Below are 15,278 nucleotides of genomic sequence, written 5' to 3'. Positions count from 1 at the left end.
CACTCAATACATGTTGCTAAATCTCCTGTTGAATGAATTACAGTAAGTGATCATTTGAAACAAAAATAAATTTGTGGTTATCAACTTTATGAAAATCAAAGATTAGTATATGGCTGCCTTAAAAAATGTTTGCTTCATTACGATTGTTTCAAAACATGCAATCCTTACTCTTTAAGGCTGTGTTAAAAGTAGGTATACCCTTAATGTGGCATTAGGCATTTTGGGGGACCTCTCACAGACCAACTGTACAAGCTGACCTCCAATTCCATAATTATACTCTGATATTTGCTATGTACATTTTTCTCAAGGAACTGGTTAAAAACGGAAAGTGTTAATAAAATTAATTGTTATCCCAGGCACAAAACTTGAAGAGACTATTACATTGAATTAATTTTAACTGAATTATTTGACATCCTACTTCTAATTCTAAATTTAAAGCCAGAAATTCATTTAATAATAATAGAATTTAATAAGCACTTCTTTATCAGGACTCTGCTATGCAATGTATATTCATTGTGGCATTTTATAATTATAACAACTTTATGAATATTAATACTCCCACCTTACACAGAATGTAATTTAAGGTTAAAATGAAATCAAACCATAAGACCAAGGTTTCCTAACTGGTAAGGGGCTAAATCAGGATTTGAACCCAAATCTGCCTGAGATTAAAGCTCATGCTTTCTTTTTTTTTTTCTTTTGAGATGGAGTCTCGCTCTGTTGCCCAGGCTGGAGTTTAGTGGTGATCTCAGCTCACTGCAAGCTCTGCCTCCCGGTTTCACTCCATTCTCCTGCCTCGGCCTCTTGAGTAGCTGGGACTACAGGAGCCCGCCACCACGCCCAGCTAATTTTGTTTTTGTATTTTTAGTAGAGATGGGATTTCACCATGTTCGCCAGGATGGTCTCGATCTCCTGATATCGTGATCCGCCCACCTCGGCCTCCCAAAGTGCTGGGATTATAGGCATGAGCCACTGTGCCCGGCCAAAGCTCATGCTTTCAATCACTATACTATATAGACTCTCACTTAACTCCATTCCCAACATGCCTTTTGTATATGTAAAAAAATGTGTCCTTAATCCTTCATTGATATGATTTGTATATAGTCTTTGCATGTAAAATAGACACTACAGCATATTGAAAGTTTATAAACCTGTCCATCTCTCTGGCCACTAGCAGTTTTAAGGTCCATTTTGGGTCAAGCACTGTGTTGGGCAATAGGAATGCAAAGTTCTATTTAGATTTGAGGCTTCATGCTCCTTACAGCTAGCTGTGTTGCTTAACCTTAATATAGGTTTACTTTTTGAAGTATAAAAACAATCATCATCATCTTCAGTGACTTCATGAGGGCATCTTGAAAAATATACATAACATTTGAAAATGTAGAAGACATGAGAGATAAGTAGATATTATGGGAGAGTATTTGTGTGCTTTAAAAACATATTCTGTCGGGGTGGCACATTGATTTACTTAGGGCACAGAGAGACAAATACTACAAAATAAGAAAAGGATGTAAGACAAAAGAGAAGGAAAAAAAGGATGAAAAAAGAAGGAAGGAAGGATGTATATGGGAAAAGAGAAAAAAAGAAATATCAAGACATCAGTGGATACAACAGCAGAATATGTATGGGGTAAAAAGGTATCAGTGAAAACAGATGATGAAACAACTATGCTCTCCCTTATCTAGGTGGAAGCGAGAAGCGGGCTGGGATATTGACATGACACAAGAAACAAAAACGCTTCCTACTATTACTGAAGGACCTTTCTGTTCTTTGTGTTTTCTTGAGGATTCTCTGAGCAATATTAAAATCAAAATATCGGTGAAACCCAAGAAACTATCAACAGCTCCCAGGACCATGCCCTGAAGTGAGAAGGAATAATACAAAGCTGTTTACGACTCAAAAAGAGGACCAAAAACCCTCCTCATTCTGTCATGCCTCAGTCACTATAAAGTTATGAGTCTGTGAAATCTTTAGCTCAAAAGCTTGATTACTGGTAACATTACCTTGAGTTGGCTTTTGAAATAAAATATAGTTACAGAAATGTGGTGTAGTATGGTTAATAGGTCATTTTTAAATATTGACAGCCATCTGTCACTAAGGACACCTGGTTCCCTCTTAAAATAGGATGAAGCTGCACACATATCATTGGCATACCCTGTAATTCTTGCAATAATCTTTTAGATGAAACCCAATCTAGGAATTTTGAAAAACGTTTCAAAGAAATTTATCAGGCACTCCAACATAAACTGTATTATTCCATTTGGGCAAATGAAGACAGACTGAACCCACGTGACAATTCATGCAAAGTAACAGTGAAATAAAAATACTTCTAATATCCAAATTGGCTGTGACTGCAGTTTTTCCTATAGCATTTTCTACCCAACATGAGTATGACCCAGCGTCTTCTTCGGTGGTTCTGTTGATCTGCAATGTGCCATTGTCATAGATATGATACCGCCTGCCCTCCAGGGTTTCACTTCTTCCACCTTCTGCCTATGGACAGAGAAAGCATACATCCATTTGAGGTGAGGCAAAATTGCATACTCTTTTTAATACTAGTCAGTGACGGACCATGAATGTATATCTTATCTACCCAAATAGACTGTGGCTAGAGAAAACCCAAGTCCATGCTCCGTGCTTCTGCTGTATTTGTCATAGCTACCAGCACCCGTTTGCATGTGCCCTCAGAGCTTAATAAATATTTTCTGGCTTATTGATGGTGAACTCTTTAGTTAATGATCACTCCAGGGTACCAAATGGGAAAGCTAGTAATTGAAAGAGATAATGAATCTGCCAAACCTCCTGCTGTCCTGGGAGAACATTGGTCATTCAGAAATATTATAAGCCAGGGAATCTCTAGCTAAATAGACTGTAGACATGGATTACATTTACCCTATCAACCCCAGAGCCATTTCCTCCCACATTCATCCATTTCAAAGCATTTGCTGCCATAGCTTGATTTATCCTGTCCATTTCACAATAAGAGACTGCTTGATTTTAAAACAAACAAACAAACAAACAAACAAAGGATAAACTGTGGATGCAGTCCATGCAGGATCCTACCAGACAGGGACTAGGCTGAGGTAAGCGAGAGGCTTGCCTCAGATGCAAAATTTAACAGGGTGCCAAACATCTCAGTAAGCAAGGTGAATAATATTTCAATGGAGTGTTTTGAAAAATCAAAATAATTCAGAAAACCCACGACGAACAAAATATATATCATGATTTAAAATAAAGGCAATATCTGACCCTATAAATGTATGACCTGGTGTCACTCATCTCACCCTGCCCTACAGACCAATGACAAAATTATTCAAGAACTATTTAACCACACTTTTTCAGTAAAGTAACTAATAAAGTAGATCCATATTGATAATGTCTTTGCTTTTGTGATACCAATTAGATCATTGAAATTAAAATCAAAATGAATGCTGGAAAAGTCTGAAGCACATGTATTTGGAATTAAATGCGAGCTAAGATAATTATTTAGATAATCCCAAAACAACAACAATAGAGTAAAATGTGACCTTGTGGTACCCCATAATGAAAAACCAATTCTACCTTCAAAATTGTCTCTAGAATCTCTTCAATTCTCTGCTTTTCTTTATGAACACAAGTGGCTCTGTGAATGTCTCTATGTGAGAAAATCCTAGAAATCTAGCCAATGTTTTCAGAAGAGGTAATTTCTTGAAAAGTAAGTTTGTTACCTTATGTCTCAGAGGCACTGGGTACATGTAACAATATAGACCCAATGCAGCCTGTCAAATGATGGATGAAGAAACAAGGTCAAATCTACAATTGACATTCTCTTAAGAAAACTGTGCGCCGCCAGCTTACCAGGACACGACTGCCTCAGGTGAAGCAAAGAACTTGCAATGTAAGAAAGCACTGTACCCAACCACTGTAGCATAATTTTCTCCATCTTTGGTTTGTATCAATGGACGGACATCTATTTGAAAATAACATAAATACAGTTTTAAATTTTGGTGGAAGAAAGATGTGCAAACTAAATTTTTCTACGTCCTAGCCATATTAATATGAATAGAGAACAGCGGAATACTGTGGTGGGTGTCTGTCTTGAATTATAAAAGTATCCCAATTCAATACATTTTTGAAAGTATAATTTCAGTGTGAAGTCTAAAACTCAAATGTATGGTGAAAAGTTCTTTGATTTTTTCCCCCCATATATTATGTGTCAAGAGTTAACTGGTACTTCTGAACATGACCTCGACCATTTTCCTTAAGAAAATAGCAAGTTAAGTCAGCTCCCAGGCACACTAACCCACAACATCAACATTGGCACTGGCAAGGATAGTTCCGTGGACATTGGAGGCTTCACACTGGTACACAGCAGTATGATTTGGTTGAAGGTTGGTAAAACTGATTTCCCTGGGGAAGACAACATCACCAGCAAATGGATGATCTGAAAGAGATTACAGAATGTCAGTTTGATAAAGAACAGGACATAAAATATTTATACACCATTTATTAAATGTATCACACAGTATTTATATTTTAAAACCAGTTTAGGGTGACTAATAGTTCATTGAAGCCAATTCTTTAGGCTTTCTGAACATCGACTATGAACTTTTCTTTCCAAATCCATTTGCATTTTCAATCCTTTTTCAAGTTAATATTTAGTAACAGAATATCTGCTCATCTAGAGCTCCCAGACTTTCCACACCCATATCCATAGTACTATTCTGGATTATCCATTAGGCATTCAAGACCTATGATGAAGTGACACTCTGTTACTCTTCGGAATTTAGATACTGTTGCTGCCTGGCACAAGTCACAGGGTCAACACATCTTGATCTCCCAAGTTACCAGTACTGGCTGCTATTTTCCCCCTTGATATTTTTGTTCCCATTTCAGTTCTCTGCCTCTCTATGGTTTTCTGATCTGCACCATTCATTTCATTTGTCTTGCTTCATTATTTAACCACTTCATGTACATTGCTTGTATATTTCATTTTCCCAGTAAGACTAAACCCTTCTTGAGAAAAAGGGCCAGGTTTTCTATTTTCGGGCAATGAAATCTTCCCCACTCCTGATCCAAGCATAATTCTGGAAATATCTCTTGGAAATGAGAATACCTAATATGAGACTGGGCACGGTGGCTCATACCTGTAATCCAGCAATTTGGGAGGCTGAGGCGGGTGGATCACTTAAGGTCAGGAGTTCAAGACCAGCCTGGCCAACATGGCAAAACCCTGTCTCCGCTAAAAATACAAAACTCAGCCAGGTGTGGTGGTGCGCTCCTGTAATCCTAGCTACCCCGGAGGCTGAGGCAGGAGAATCACTTGAACCCAGGAGGTGGAGGTTACAGTGAGCCGAGATCATGGTGCCACTGCACTCCAGCCAGGGCAAGAAGAGTGAGACTCTGTCTCAAAATAATAATAATAATAATAATAATAGAATAAAAGAAGAAGATAAAATAAACAAACCCTAACATTTCTGATGCATTTATTAAGGACCAAAAACTCTACTGGATGTGGCACATGCATGATCTCATTGACACTGCTCAGAACTCAATGGATCAGCATTTATATGGCCATTTTAAAGGTGAGGGAACTGGACGGCAGAGAAGTTGAATGACACATCCCACAGCATTTGGCCATTTTTCTGACTCTAAAAGTCCTATTCTTGCTATGACACCATAAAAAACAAAAAACAAAAACAAAATAAAAATAAAAATAAAAAAGAACCAGTGGGAAGGAAAACATTAGCTGAAAATGTCAAGGGATGGGCACAAATGCAAACATTTTTAGTTTAAAGGACATTACAACATTAATAATCAATCGAATTCCATTTTTCTAATTGTGTCCCCATTATACAAGATAATGACTATACTAAGTTTTAGGTTCTAGAAAACATGAATATTACATATCAAAATAAAAGACTTATACATCTTTTTCTGCCTGGGAGTCATAAATGAATATTTTTTTCACTTGACTGTGAGCTCCCTGAGGGCAGGACCTCACTGTGAGGTTGTGCAGTGTGTCCCCAGTGCCCAAAGAGTAGCTACCACAGAAAATTCAGTCAGTAAATACTTGTTGGAATGACTTAAAATGTTAGGTTGGGCAACCTTTAATCCTGAAAGGCCCCTGTAAGTAGGCAAAACAGTAGCCCCTGAAAGATGTACACATTCTAAGTCCCAGAATGTATGACTATGTTACCTTACATGGAAAAAAGGGACTTGCAGATATGATTACGATTAAGGACATTGAAGTAGGAAAATTATTTCTTACCCCTGGATGACCCAAGTGGGCTCAGTATAATCACAAAGCTCCTGAAAAATCAGAAGGCCTTTCTTGGCTGTGACCAGAGGGAAATGTGACAATGGACAATCATTTTGATTTAATTTTGAAATAACATGGGGAAAGGATATATAATCCCTAAAACTAAAATAAACTCAAAGAGATTTCAAATCCTTTAGCCAACCCACTGTCATCAAATATCCCAACCTATAAAAGTTTATGACCTGTTTGCAGGGCAACAGGGAGAGCCATGACCAAAAGCTGTGAATAGAACACAGAGCTTGGATTCCAGCGTTTGAAGTCTACCATTATTCAGCTGTGTGGTCTTGCATAAGTTTATTTTCAGCCTTGACCTCCTCATCCATTAACAAACCTATTGACTCAATTTCTAAATAAATCCAGAAGCTAACCAGGACTGCCACCAATCTAGCCCTGAGCCCAGAGCCTCTCAGATGGCCTCTTACTAGAATCAATCACACAGCCCATTCTCCATTCAGAGGCCAGGAAAATACCTTGTAAAAGTGTAAATTAGATTGTGTCAATCTTCTGCTCAAAATCCTCCAAGAGCTGCCTAGTGTATTCTCAAAATCCCAAGGCCCTACTTCGATGTTCATCTTTACCTAAGCTCTGGCCCCTTCCCCTGCTGGTGGATCTGGTGGCCTAGGGCTGCCCCTTGCACTTCCTCAGCTTCAGCCACAGTCACCTCTTTTCTCTTCCTCAACACACCTCTCCATTGAGACAGCACTTTCCCTGCTATTTACATGGCTGACTTCCTCACCTCCTTCCGATCTATACTCAAAGTAAATTACCACAGGGATCTTACTATTATTATCTTAAAATAAGATCGCAACTCTGGGTCCTGAACCTCTTTCAGGCTTTACCACACCACAGTACACACTCATGTATTGTTTGTCTAATGGCAGCAGAGCAAGGATTCCATCCATTTTATTCACTGTTGTATCTGAAGCATGAAGTCCAGTGCAGCGAACATAGGAGGTACCCCATAGATATTACTGAATGAATGAATCAGTTAAATATGAATAATAGCATCTCCTTTATAAAGTTCTTTTAAGGATTCTAAGTAATTTGTGAATGTCTTTTGTAATCAGCAAAATACCATCCAAATATAACATTTTATGATTTTGTATTCCAGAGAATCTGCGTTCCTTACTTTTGTAACCTGAACATTCATTATGAACAAAAGTTGCTTTCATTTCCCTTTGTCTACCCAAAACCTCATTGTTATTTTTCATTTCTTATTCTGTTCCCTAAAGAGATGAAGAGAAAAATCCCAAATCTGAAGATAATAATAATGAGGACTAAGGTATCCTAAGTGTCTGTTGTGGGAAAACAATGTCAACCAACCATACCTTACGGGGTGCTGTTTTTGTGGCAGTCCCCGTGCTAAGCATTCTCTGCATGATGTTTCCTTTAATCCACAAAACAACCCCGTGAGTCAGTGTTATTTTTATCCCAATTTACTGATGAAGAAACGGGTTTGAAGAGGGTCAGTGACACTCCCCGTCACGCAGCTAGTAAGTGGTAGAGCTGACATGCAAACACAGGCAGTCTGGCTCCAGAGTTTATAAACCATCACAGTGCTCTACAGATGAATCACTGCCCTAGGCAGCTGGCTACATTTTTTTTTTTCATTCAATCACAACCAACCGCCACTATCTCCATTCTGCAGTTTAAAAACTATAAGCTTGGGGAGATTCAGAAAACATCTCAAGACGAAACAGCGGCCAAGGTGCACATCCTAGATGGGACCTCAGGTCTGTTATCCACCAAGTGGCTCACCCTTGACCTGTGCGGGCCCCAGAGCAAAAGGACAAATGGGAACCACTATTGTACCTGCTCTTAATTAAGCAATTGACACATAAAAATACGTTCTGTCCTCCTTCCTGATCAAGGACATCCAAAATAATCTGAGCTCTAGGTTCCAGTGGAAGATTTGGGGACTCCTTGGAGCTCTATGCTGAGCATGGTGAAATGGGAAGAGTTGGCCCTCAGTGCTGGGCCATTCCTGTCTTTCCCTGCCCAGCCCATTTGGAGTGGGCTCAGGGTGGACCAGGCATGGGAATTTTCAGGTCTTTGTGTTTGAGGTTGGTAGCGAACAGGCGGTAATGGGACCAGGTTCAGGCTTGGGATGCCACAGTTTCTCTGAGGATGCTTTCAAATCATGGAGACAAGCAGGACCAGAGGGTGACCAGAGCAAGTCCCTTAAAAGGGCAGAGCCCAGGACAGGTGTTGCTGCTATCTGAGCCTAAGGGAGGTCCTGACTTTTAAACTGTGCCCTCAACCGCTAGGTTCCTGCTCTGTTTCTTCTCAGGGAGAGGAACAATAATTGGCTTTTTTCCTTGGAAGCATCCTCTTTCTCATTCAATTTTCTTTTTAAAAGTGAAAAATCTTTATTCTTATATAAAATTTATAAAAGGGCCCAAAATGTATAAATATTATTTATGGCTATTCCATGAATATCAAGTCTCAACAACCAAATTGCTTAGAAAGAAGCAATTTCTGATTTGCTCGTTATATCTGTCCTGCTAATCCATTTACCAACTTCATTTTACACACATGTCTGACCATCATTAATCCCATCAAACCAGGGCCTTCAGCGTTGCATTGCAATTGGTTTTTAAACTTACTGTCAATTGGGGAGCCATTGACTCTCCACTTGATTGTGGGTTGAGGTTCTCCTTCAGCCTCACATAACAAGATGCCATTGCTCCCGGTGCTATACACAGCACTCTGAGGCTTCTTTGTCCAGCGAGGAGGCTCTGGATATAAAGTGAAGAGCTCATGAGAGAAGTTATCTATGTCAAAAAGTCCAAAATTGTTAAGGCCTGTATTTCTACTTTGCACCAGCAGAGGGCAGACACCACAAAGAGTTTCATAGTAGCTCTTCCTGGTAAACTTGTTCTGCAAAGCAAGGTGGGAGCTGCTTTTGTGTTGTAAGGTGTGTGTGTGTGTGTGCGTGCACGTGTGTGTTTCTGTTTAATGGGGACTCAGCATGTATAACAAATCAACATACTAAAAATAGTTATATACAACCACTTTATTTAGCTATACAAGTAGCTACCCAACTAGGAAAAAAATGAGGGAAGAATAAGCAGATGGTGAGTTTATTTGGAGCTGACTATAGGTTATTTTCAAGCTGCAGCATGGCATCTAAAAAGGTGGATACATAAGAATTATATTTTAAGAATTTTAAAAATAAAACTAATTAAAATGTTTAATGTTTATTTTGAATATTTCTTAATTAGTGATCTTATAGCATTTATATATATAATCAATTTGGAAAATAGTATTTCCTAGATATTTTTTTTGTAAGAGGGGACAGAGAGAAGCCCAAAAGCAGTGTTTAGTTTTCTGCAGTCAAAGCAATTAAGCAAAAGGTACGTTAAAATTACCTGTATCTTTCTATGCCCTACTGCTCCAGAATTACAATACTACAAAGTATGTCAGAAATAGATGAGACATTTTACGTGACTTCAACCATTATTTCCTTGTTTTATAACTTCATGAATATTGCTATATCAGGGGTAAATAAAAAGTTTAAAGTGTGGATGGTTTGGATAATTTAATTTCAGAGAAAATTGCACAAAACCTGCAGGTAGCAAATCCCATCAAATGTAGTTTGGTTATTTCACCCAAAGATATTTTAGATTTCCATTTTTAGTCAAAAAGAAAAGTTTTCAAAGATATATGTATGTATACAATGAAAAAATATCAGTAAAATTTTTCTAAGTAAAGGAGGAAAAAGAGGATTATGTAAAAAGGAAATACCTGTACGTTCACTATAAGAAACAAATGTATACAACTAACCCTGGCAAGTTCAAGTTCAAGCAAGATAAGTGCACTCCACAGGGTGTTGACTTAATTGTTAAGTTCCAAGTTAAATATCTGTATTCATAAGCTGTACTACCTGTAGATATTTAGTCACTTGGTTTAAAATATACCAATCCAAATTATAAATTGCAGATCACTTTCTGAGGTGAAGGTTTATTTTTGTCTATTTTGCATTTTTTGAGATATCCTTACTTTTTTTCTGGTATTTTAATACAAACAATATAAAACTGAATATCTGTAAGTTAGAGAAAAATATTCCATGAACATGAATATTATGGTATATCATATTTATCAGGGGGAGGGGGGAGGAGGGAGGGATTGCATTGGGGAGTTATACATGATATAAACGTTATGCACATGTACCCTAGAACTTAAAGTATAATAAAAAAAAATAAAATAAATTAAAAAAAAAGAAAATTACAATTGCTTTCAACATATGCAAAAATAAAGAAAATCAAGCAATGATGGTATTTCTGTAAATCTTCATGAATAATTACTATTATCATTAGGACATTTACTATTAGGACTATTAGTGATATTAGTATTATTGAAAGAGGTCCCAAATTATCACCTCATCCAATGCTTTCACCTTACAGAGGGCTGAGCTTTGGAGAAGTTTCCTGACTTGGCCAGGGCCACCAGCAAAGGAAGCTCCAATTCCTGTTCTTGCCATTCCATAGATATATACACAGCAACTATGGATGAGCAGCATTAAGACTCTGAAGTCATGTGATTTTGTTTCTAATTCAGTTTTATCTTATGAATTTGTACCAAAGACAGGAAAGAAGGTTAATTCAATTTATGCTTCCAAGTCCAAGCTCCCCTATATTTATCAACTGACTCCAGAAGTTCTGAGCATTCACTAGGCTTCATCACTATACTTTACCTTAACCCTTCTGTGTAAGCTTTCTTTGTAATTGCTTGAACATTTACTCTGATGCTTTTCATGTGTTTCTCCTATAGAAGTAAGCTGGTCCTGAGTCAGTAATATTGAGAGAGATTTCAAGCTTGTCCTGCTCAGAAACAGCTGCTTCTTGAGCCTTAAAACCAAAAATTCTGAGGAAAAAAAAATCCTCATAAAAACCCATTATTTTAGCTATTATCCTAAGATATATGGTAGCAGGTGAAAATTGCTTATGTTGAAACTTTATGCATTTTCTCATAATTGTAAATACAAAAATAAGATGATAAATATCTCTCGTGTTGCTGGAAACAGAGATGCAAATATCTGAACATTGGGACTATATACTAAGCAAGCTAAATAGATATGTTCATCACTAGGAAAAAAGCAAAATAAAACAAACTTGGTACCTATAAAACATAAAGCACAGTGCTTATTTTTAGTGAAACTGTTTCTTCACAGGTTCTTATTAAAATCTATATTCTAATAGACAAAAAATTGTTAGGTTCAACAAAAATTGGATTTAACTGCAACATTTTAGAAATAGATTTGTTATTTGAAAAAAAGGATTTCTCAAGTATATTAATGACTGAGTTGCATGTGATTTTATGACAATCTTTGAAAATGCAAAAACATTTTGGATTATATTATGGCTCTATAATTATATACAAATGCTTTCCTATTTCACTTACTAAAGTTCAAAGGCTTTAAATAATTCAAAAGTTGACAACATAAAAATTATTTGTGGGAGCTTATTTTTAAATAATCTATTGAAATGTGATGTGATTATATTTTGATTTCTGGATATAGACTGTTTTAGATGTCACTCTAATATATCTCTTTTTATTGAATGTGTAATTAATCATATCCTAGATATTTAGAATATATAGTTGTACCTAATCAAGACATCCTGGCTGCTTTTGCTCATACATATTATAGGATTTGAAGTACAGTCTGATTTCATATTTAGGATGTTGCAACCTAAATTACAAGCTCACAGGATTTGATTATGTTTAGTAATAGGAAAGACATTGCACATACAGAAAGAATCCAACCCAGTCCATGATTTTACTTAAGCACAATGGGTGTTTTCAGAATGGAGTAGATTTTCAAAATACATAATAGCATTGCTATTTTCTCACATGGCAAATCTCTGTTATTTAATTTGGGCTTCTAAAAAAGAGACAAAAAAAGAAAAGGAGAGGGTGCAGGAAGGCAGAAAAAATTGAATAAACACAAGTTCATCCATCCAGATGATTAACAGTTTTTATTTATCGCTTCCACACTTTAGAAAAAAAAAAATAAAGACATCTTAAGTTCAATTTGCTTTTCACGTGCATAGGTAAAGAGAAAGTTCAAAAACATACAACTGAAGGTACATTTAATAGTTTCCTACTAAAGAGAGAGGATTAGAAGTTCCTCATAAAATATCATTTACATCTCAATAGTGCTAATAGCTGTTTTATGAGTAGTGAGAACAATTTGTACTAGAAATCTATATTCCTTTGGAATCCTATAGTCAACATTTTAAATTGCGTAATTAATTTTACATCTTTGATTTTTTTGTGCAACCCTTGCAATTCTTTTGAAAGGTTTGGTTTTATAGTCAAGAAAACTGTGGCCAGATTGTTAAAATATTCAGCTACCGTAGCTATGTTCCAGCCATCTGGAAGGGTTTCTAATAGTCAGCAACTTGGAGGAGAATCTAACAATTAGATATGTCTGGTTCGTGGGTGTGTGTGTGCTGGGGAGGGGGGGAAGGGATTACAGAAAAATACCCCTGTTGCATGATGTAGCCAAATTACATAGAAACATCAAATGATGACTAAAAATATACGTAAAATAAATCTTTCAAACTCTTCTTCTCTGAACTGCTTTGTGAATAATTTAATGTCAGAAAAATATATCACTGTTTGGCAGATGTTGACATTAATGTATAATATTGGGCTTTCTTCTATATAAGTTTTGCTTTTGTCAAGTCAAAGAAAATAAAATTCTCAACTTTGGTTTTCTGTTCTTCATACCTTAAATAATAATACACATTATGGAGTAGGTTTGGAAATACAGTGTTATTCCAAACAGGGGTATGACTAAATCAACTATCTTAACATCTACTTGGGAGGGGAATTTGTGTCTGAGTCCTTTATTTTTCCCCCACTAGTTTAAACAACAGGCCATTACTTAGGTGTTCCTTGTGTAAACTAAAGCTTTAAGAGGTGAACTTTATTGGAATATTAATGGGTGCCCTAGAGCACTAGTTCACTAAATTCTAGTCTAAAAAGAATAATTCCTTGCAATAGTTAAGCTTACACTGCACTAAATAAGTACAAATGCAGTAATCATTCCATTAATTTGATCAATATAGTCAACTAAATTGTAGATAGAAAGCCTCAATGTGATTGCATCCACAGAAAATAGTCTGTGTCAATCACATTCAGAGGACTAGACAACCTTCACATCAGTCAAACAGGCACAGTCCTAATAACTACATTCCACATTTAAATGATATCATGTTTGCCTACTTATTCCTATAAATGTAACTAATGCCAATAAAACCTTGATTGATCAAAATCTCTGAATTTGCAGAGAGAAGATGACTTGAATATAATATTTTTGCACTTTTTGAGAGAATTTATATTGTAGCATACAGTCTATTCTTTTTTGCCTGTAAGAAACATATTGAATTTATCACCTGAACCCAAGATATGGATTACAAAAATGTTATATCCAGGAAAGAGCTAACACAACAATTTGCCTGCTTCTTTCATTTCTTTGGTGAAGAGCCTCAGGTACAGAGAGTGAAATAAATGGCGAAGGGCACAGCAAGTTAACCGCAGGATTAGGAAGCAAAATCCAAGCTTTCTTCCAGGCCCATTTTAATACTTTTTTTCATCATAATCCTTATGGCTGCTTTTATGATTTAATAATATGAAGTGTATATGTGTATTACAATAAAAATAATTTAGGAGACTAGCTATAATGACTATGTGAATAAATCATGTAAACTGTCTGTGTTTAACCACTAACATGAGATCTTTTCTTGTCATTTGTCTCTTCTATGACGTTTTGGGGCATAAATGACAAACATGCTTAATTAAAGTGTAATATAATTCAGTGCCCACACTACAATTAAGAGTTGAAACTGTTAACCTGTTTTAACATGTATGATTTAGAAGCAAGGCCTACTACACGTATAAAGTTACTTTTTTGAAAAGCAGGAAAAAAATGAACATGGGAAAGGTACCTTCTACTATAACGTGAAAATCGTGAGTGGCTGTTCCCAAGAAATTGCTAGCTGTGCAGCGATAATTTCCTTTGTCCTGGTAGGAGACATTCTCTATCTTCAAAGTCTTGCCATAATTTTCTTTTGTTTCTCTCCCCTTTGGTAAGTCACCACCAATTTTGTTCCAATCAACCTGTGGAGTTGGCCTGTAAAAAATAATTAAATAAACAAACATTTTTTTTTAAAGTGGAAAGTAAAATACAAAGAAAACCTCAGGACCCATCATTTATCAAGTTGCTTTTACATATGTGCTCATATTCCACTGAATCACATCATCCTTACCAGTGGACAGACACACCCACCACCATCAATAGTGAACACTGGTGTTGAAGAAAATCTCTTTTCCTGAAAGTTCCTCTAATGGTCTATCTCCTTGGAAACTTTCTCTCCCCTCCATTACGGGGGCTAACTACATGTAAGTGCTGACTAGGTGTGGCTGGATGAAGGATAAATAATTGGAGCTCATTAAAATAATATTACCAAGGTATTTTCCAAGTGTGAAAATCTCCCTGTGGATGGTTTGAGGCAGCCAGTGATAACAGCCCTATTCCCTGTTTGTGTAAAACACAATAAAGTAGGACCTAACAGTCAGCAGAGAGAAGTTTCCCCTTGAATCCTATGATGCTGATACTGGAGAATGTGGCTCCTGTGTGAAAGCTAAATGTGTTGATTAGACCCACGAACAGCCTATTCTAGGGCAAGCTGGAGTCTGTAGCACAGATGCTCCCTCCTGGATCATGTTCTCGCCCTCCTAGGGAGTAGAGGAAAGGAGGAATGAACCAAATCTTCCCTTGCTTAGTAGTTTCAAAAGATTAGCTCACCCAATAAAAACAAACAGGAAAGTAAAGACAAAACAAAACCAGCATGATAACTTGTTACACACCAGCGTGATAACTTTCCCCACCTTAGTAAGGAGGAAAATAGGACTGGGGAGTCAAGGCAGCTACATTAAGAAAAATCCCTTCTCATGAAAACCAGACAAA

At 36.8% G+C, this 15,278-nt stretch overlaps 1 protein-coding gene across 1 annotated transcript in view; it reads right to left on the bottom strand.

Moving 5' to 3' along the window:
• Positions 1-15,278, bottom strand: part of CHL1 (cell adhesion molecule L1 like) — a 213,934-nt gene that overhangs the window by 43,986 nt on the left and 154,670 nt on the right. Inside the window, 6 exon segments of the mRNA XM_033210478.1 lie at positions 2,328-2,468; positions 2,471-2,493; positions 3,838-3,949; positions 4,283-4,423; positions 8,908-9,039; positions 14,257-14,441. Coding sequence (XP_033066369.1) covers positions 2,328-2,468; positions 2,471-2,493; positions 3,838-3,949; positions 4,283-4,423; positions 8,908-9,039; positions 14,257-14,441 — 734 coding nt within the window.

The sequence above is a fragment of the Trachypithecus francoisi genome, unplaced genomic scaffold (genome assembly GCF_009764315.1).
Source record: "Trachypithecus francoisi isolate TF-2019V2 unplaced genomic scaffold, Tfra_2.0 Lachesis_group0, whole genome shotgun sequence".
Classification (NCBI taxonomy): domain Eukaryota; kingdom Metazoa; phylum Chordata; class Mammalia; order Primates; family Cercopithecidae; genus Trachypithecus; species Trachypithecus francoisi.
This window is presented reverse-complemented; position numbering and strand designations above follow the sequence as displayed.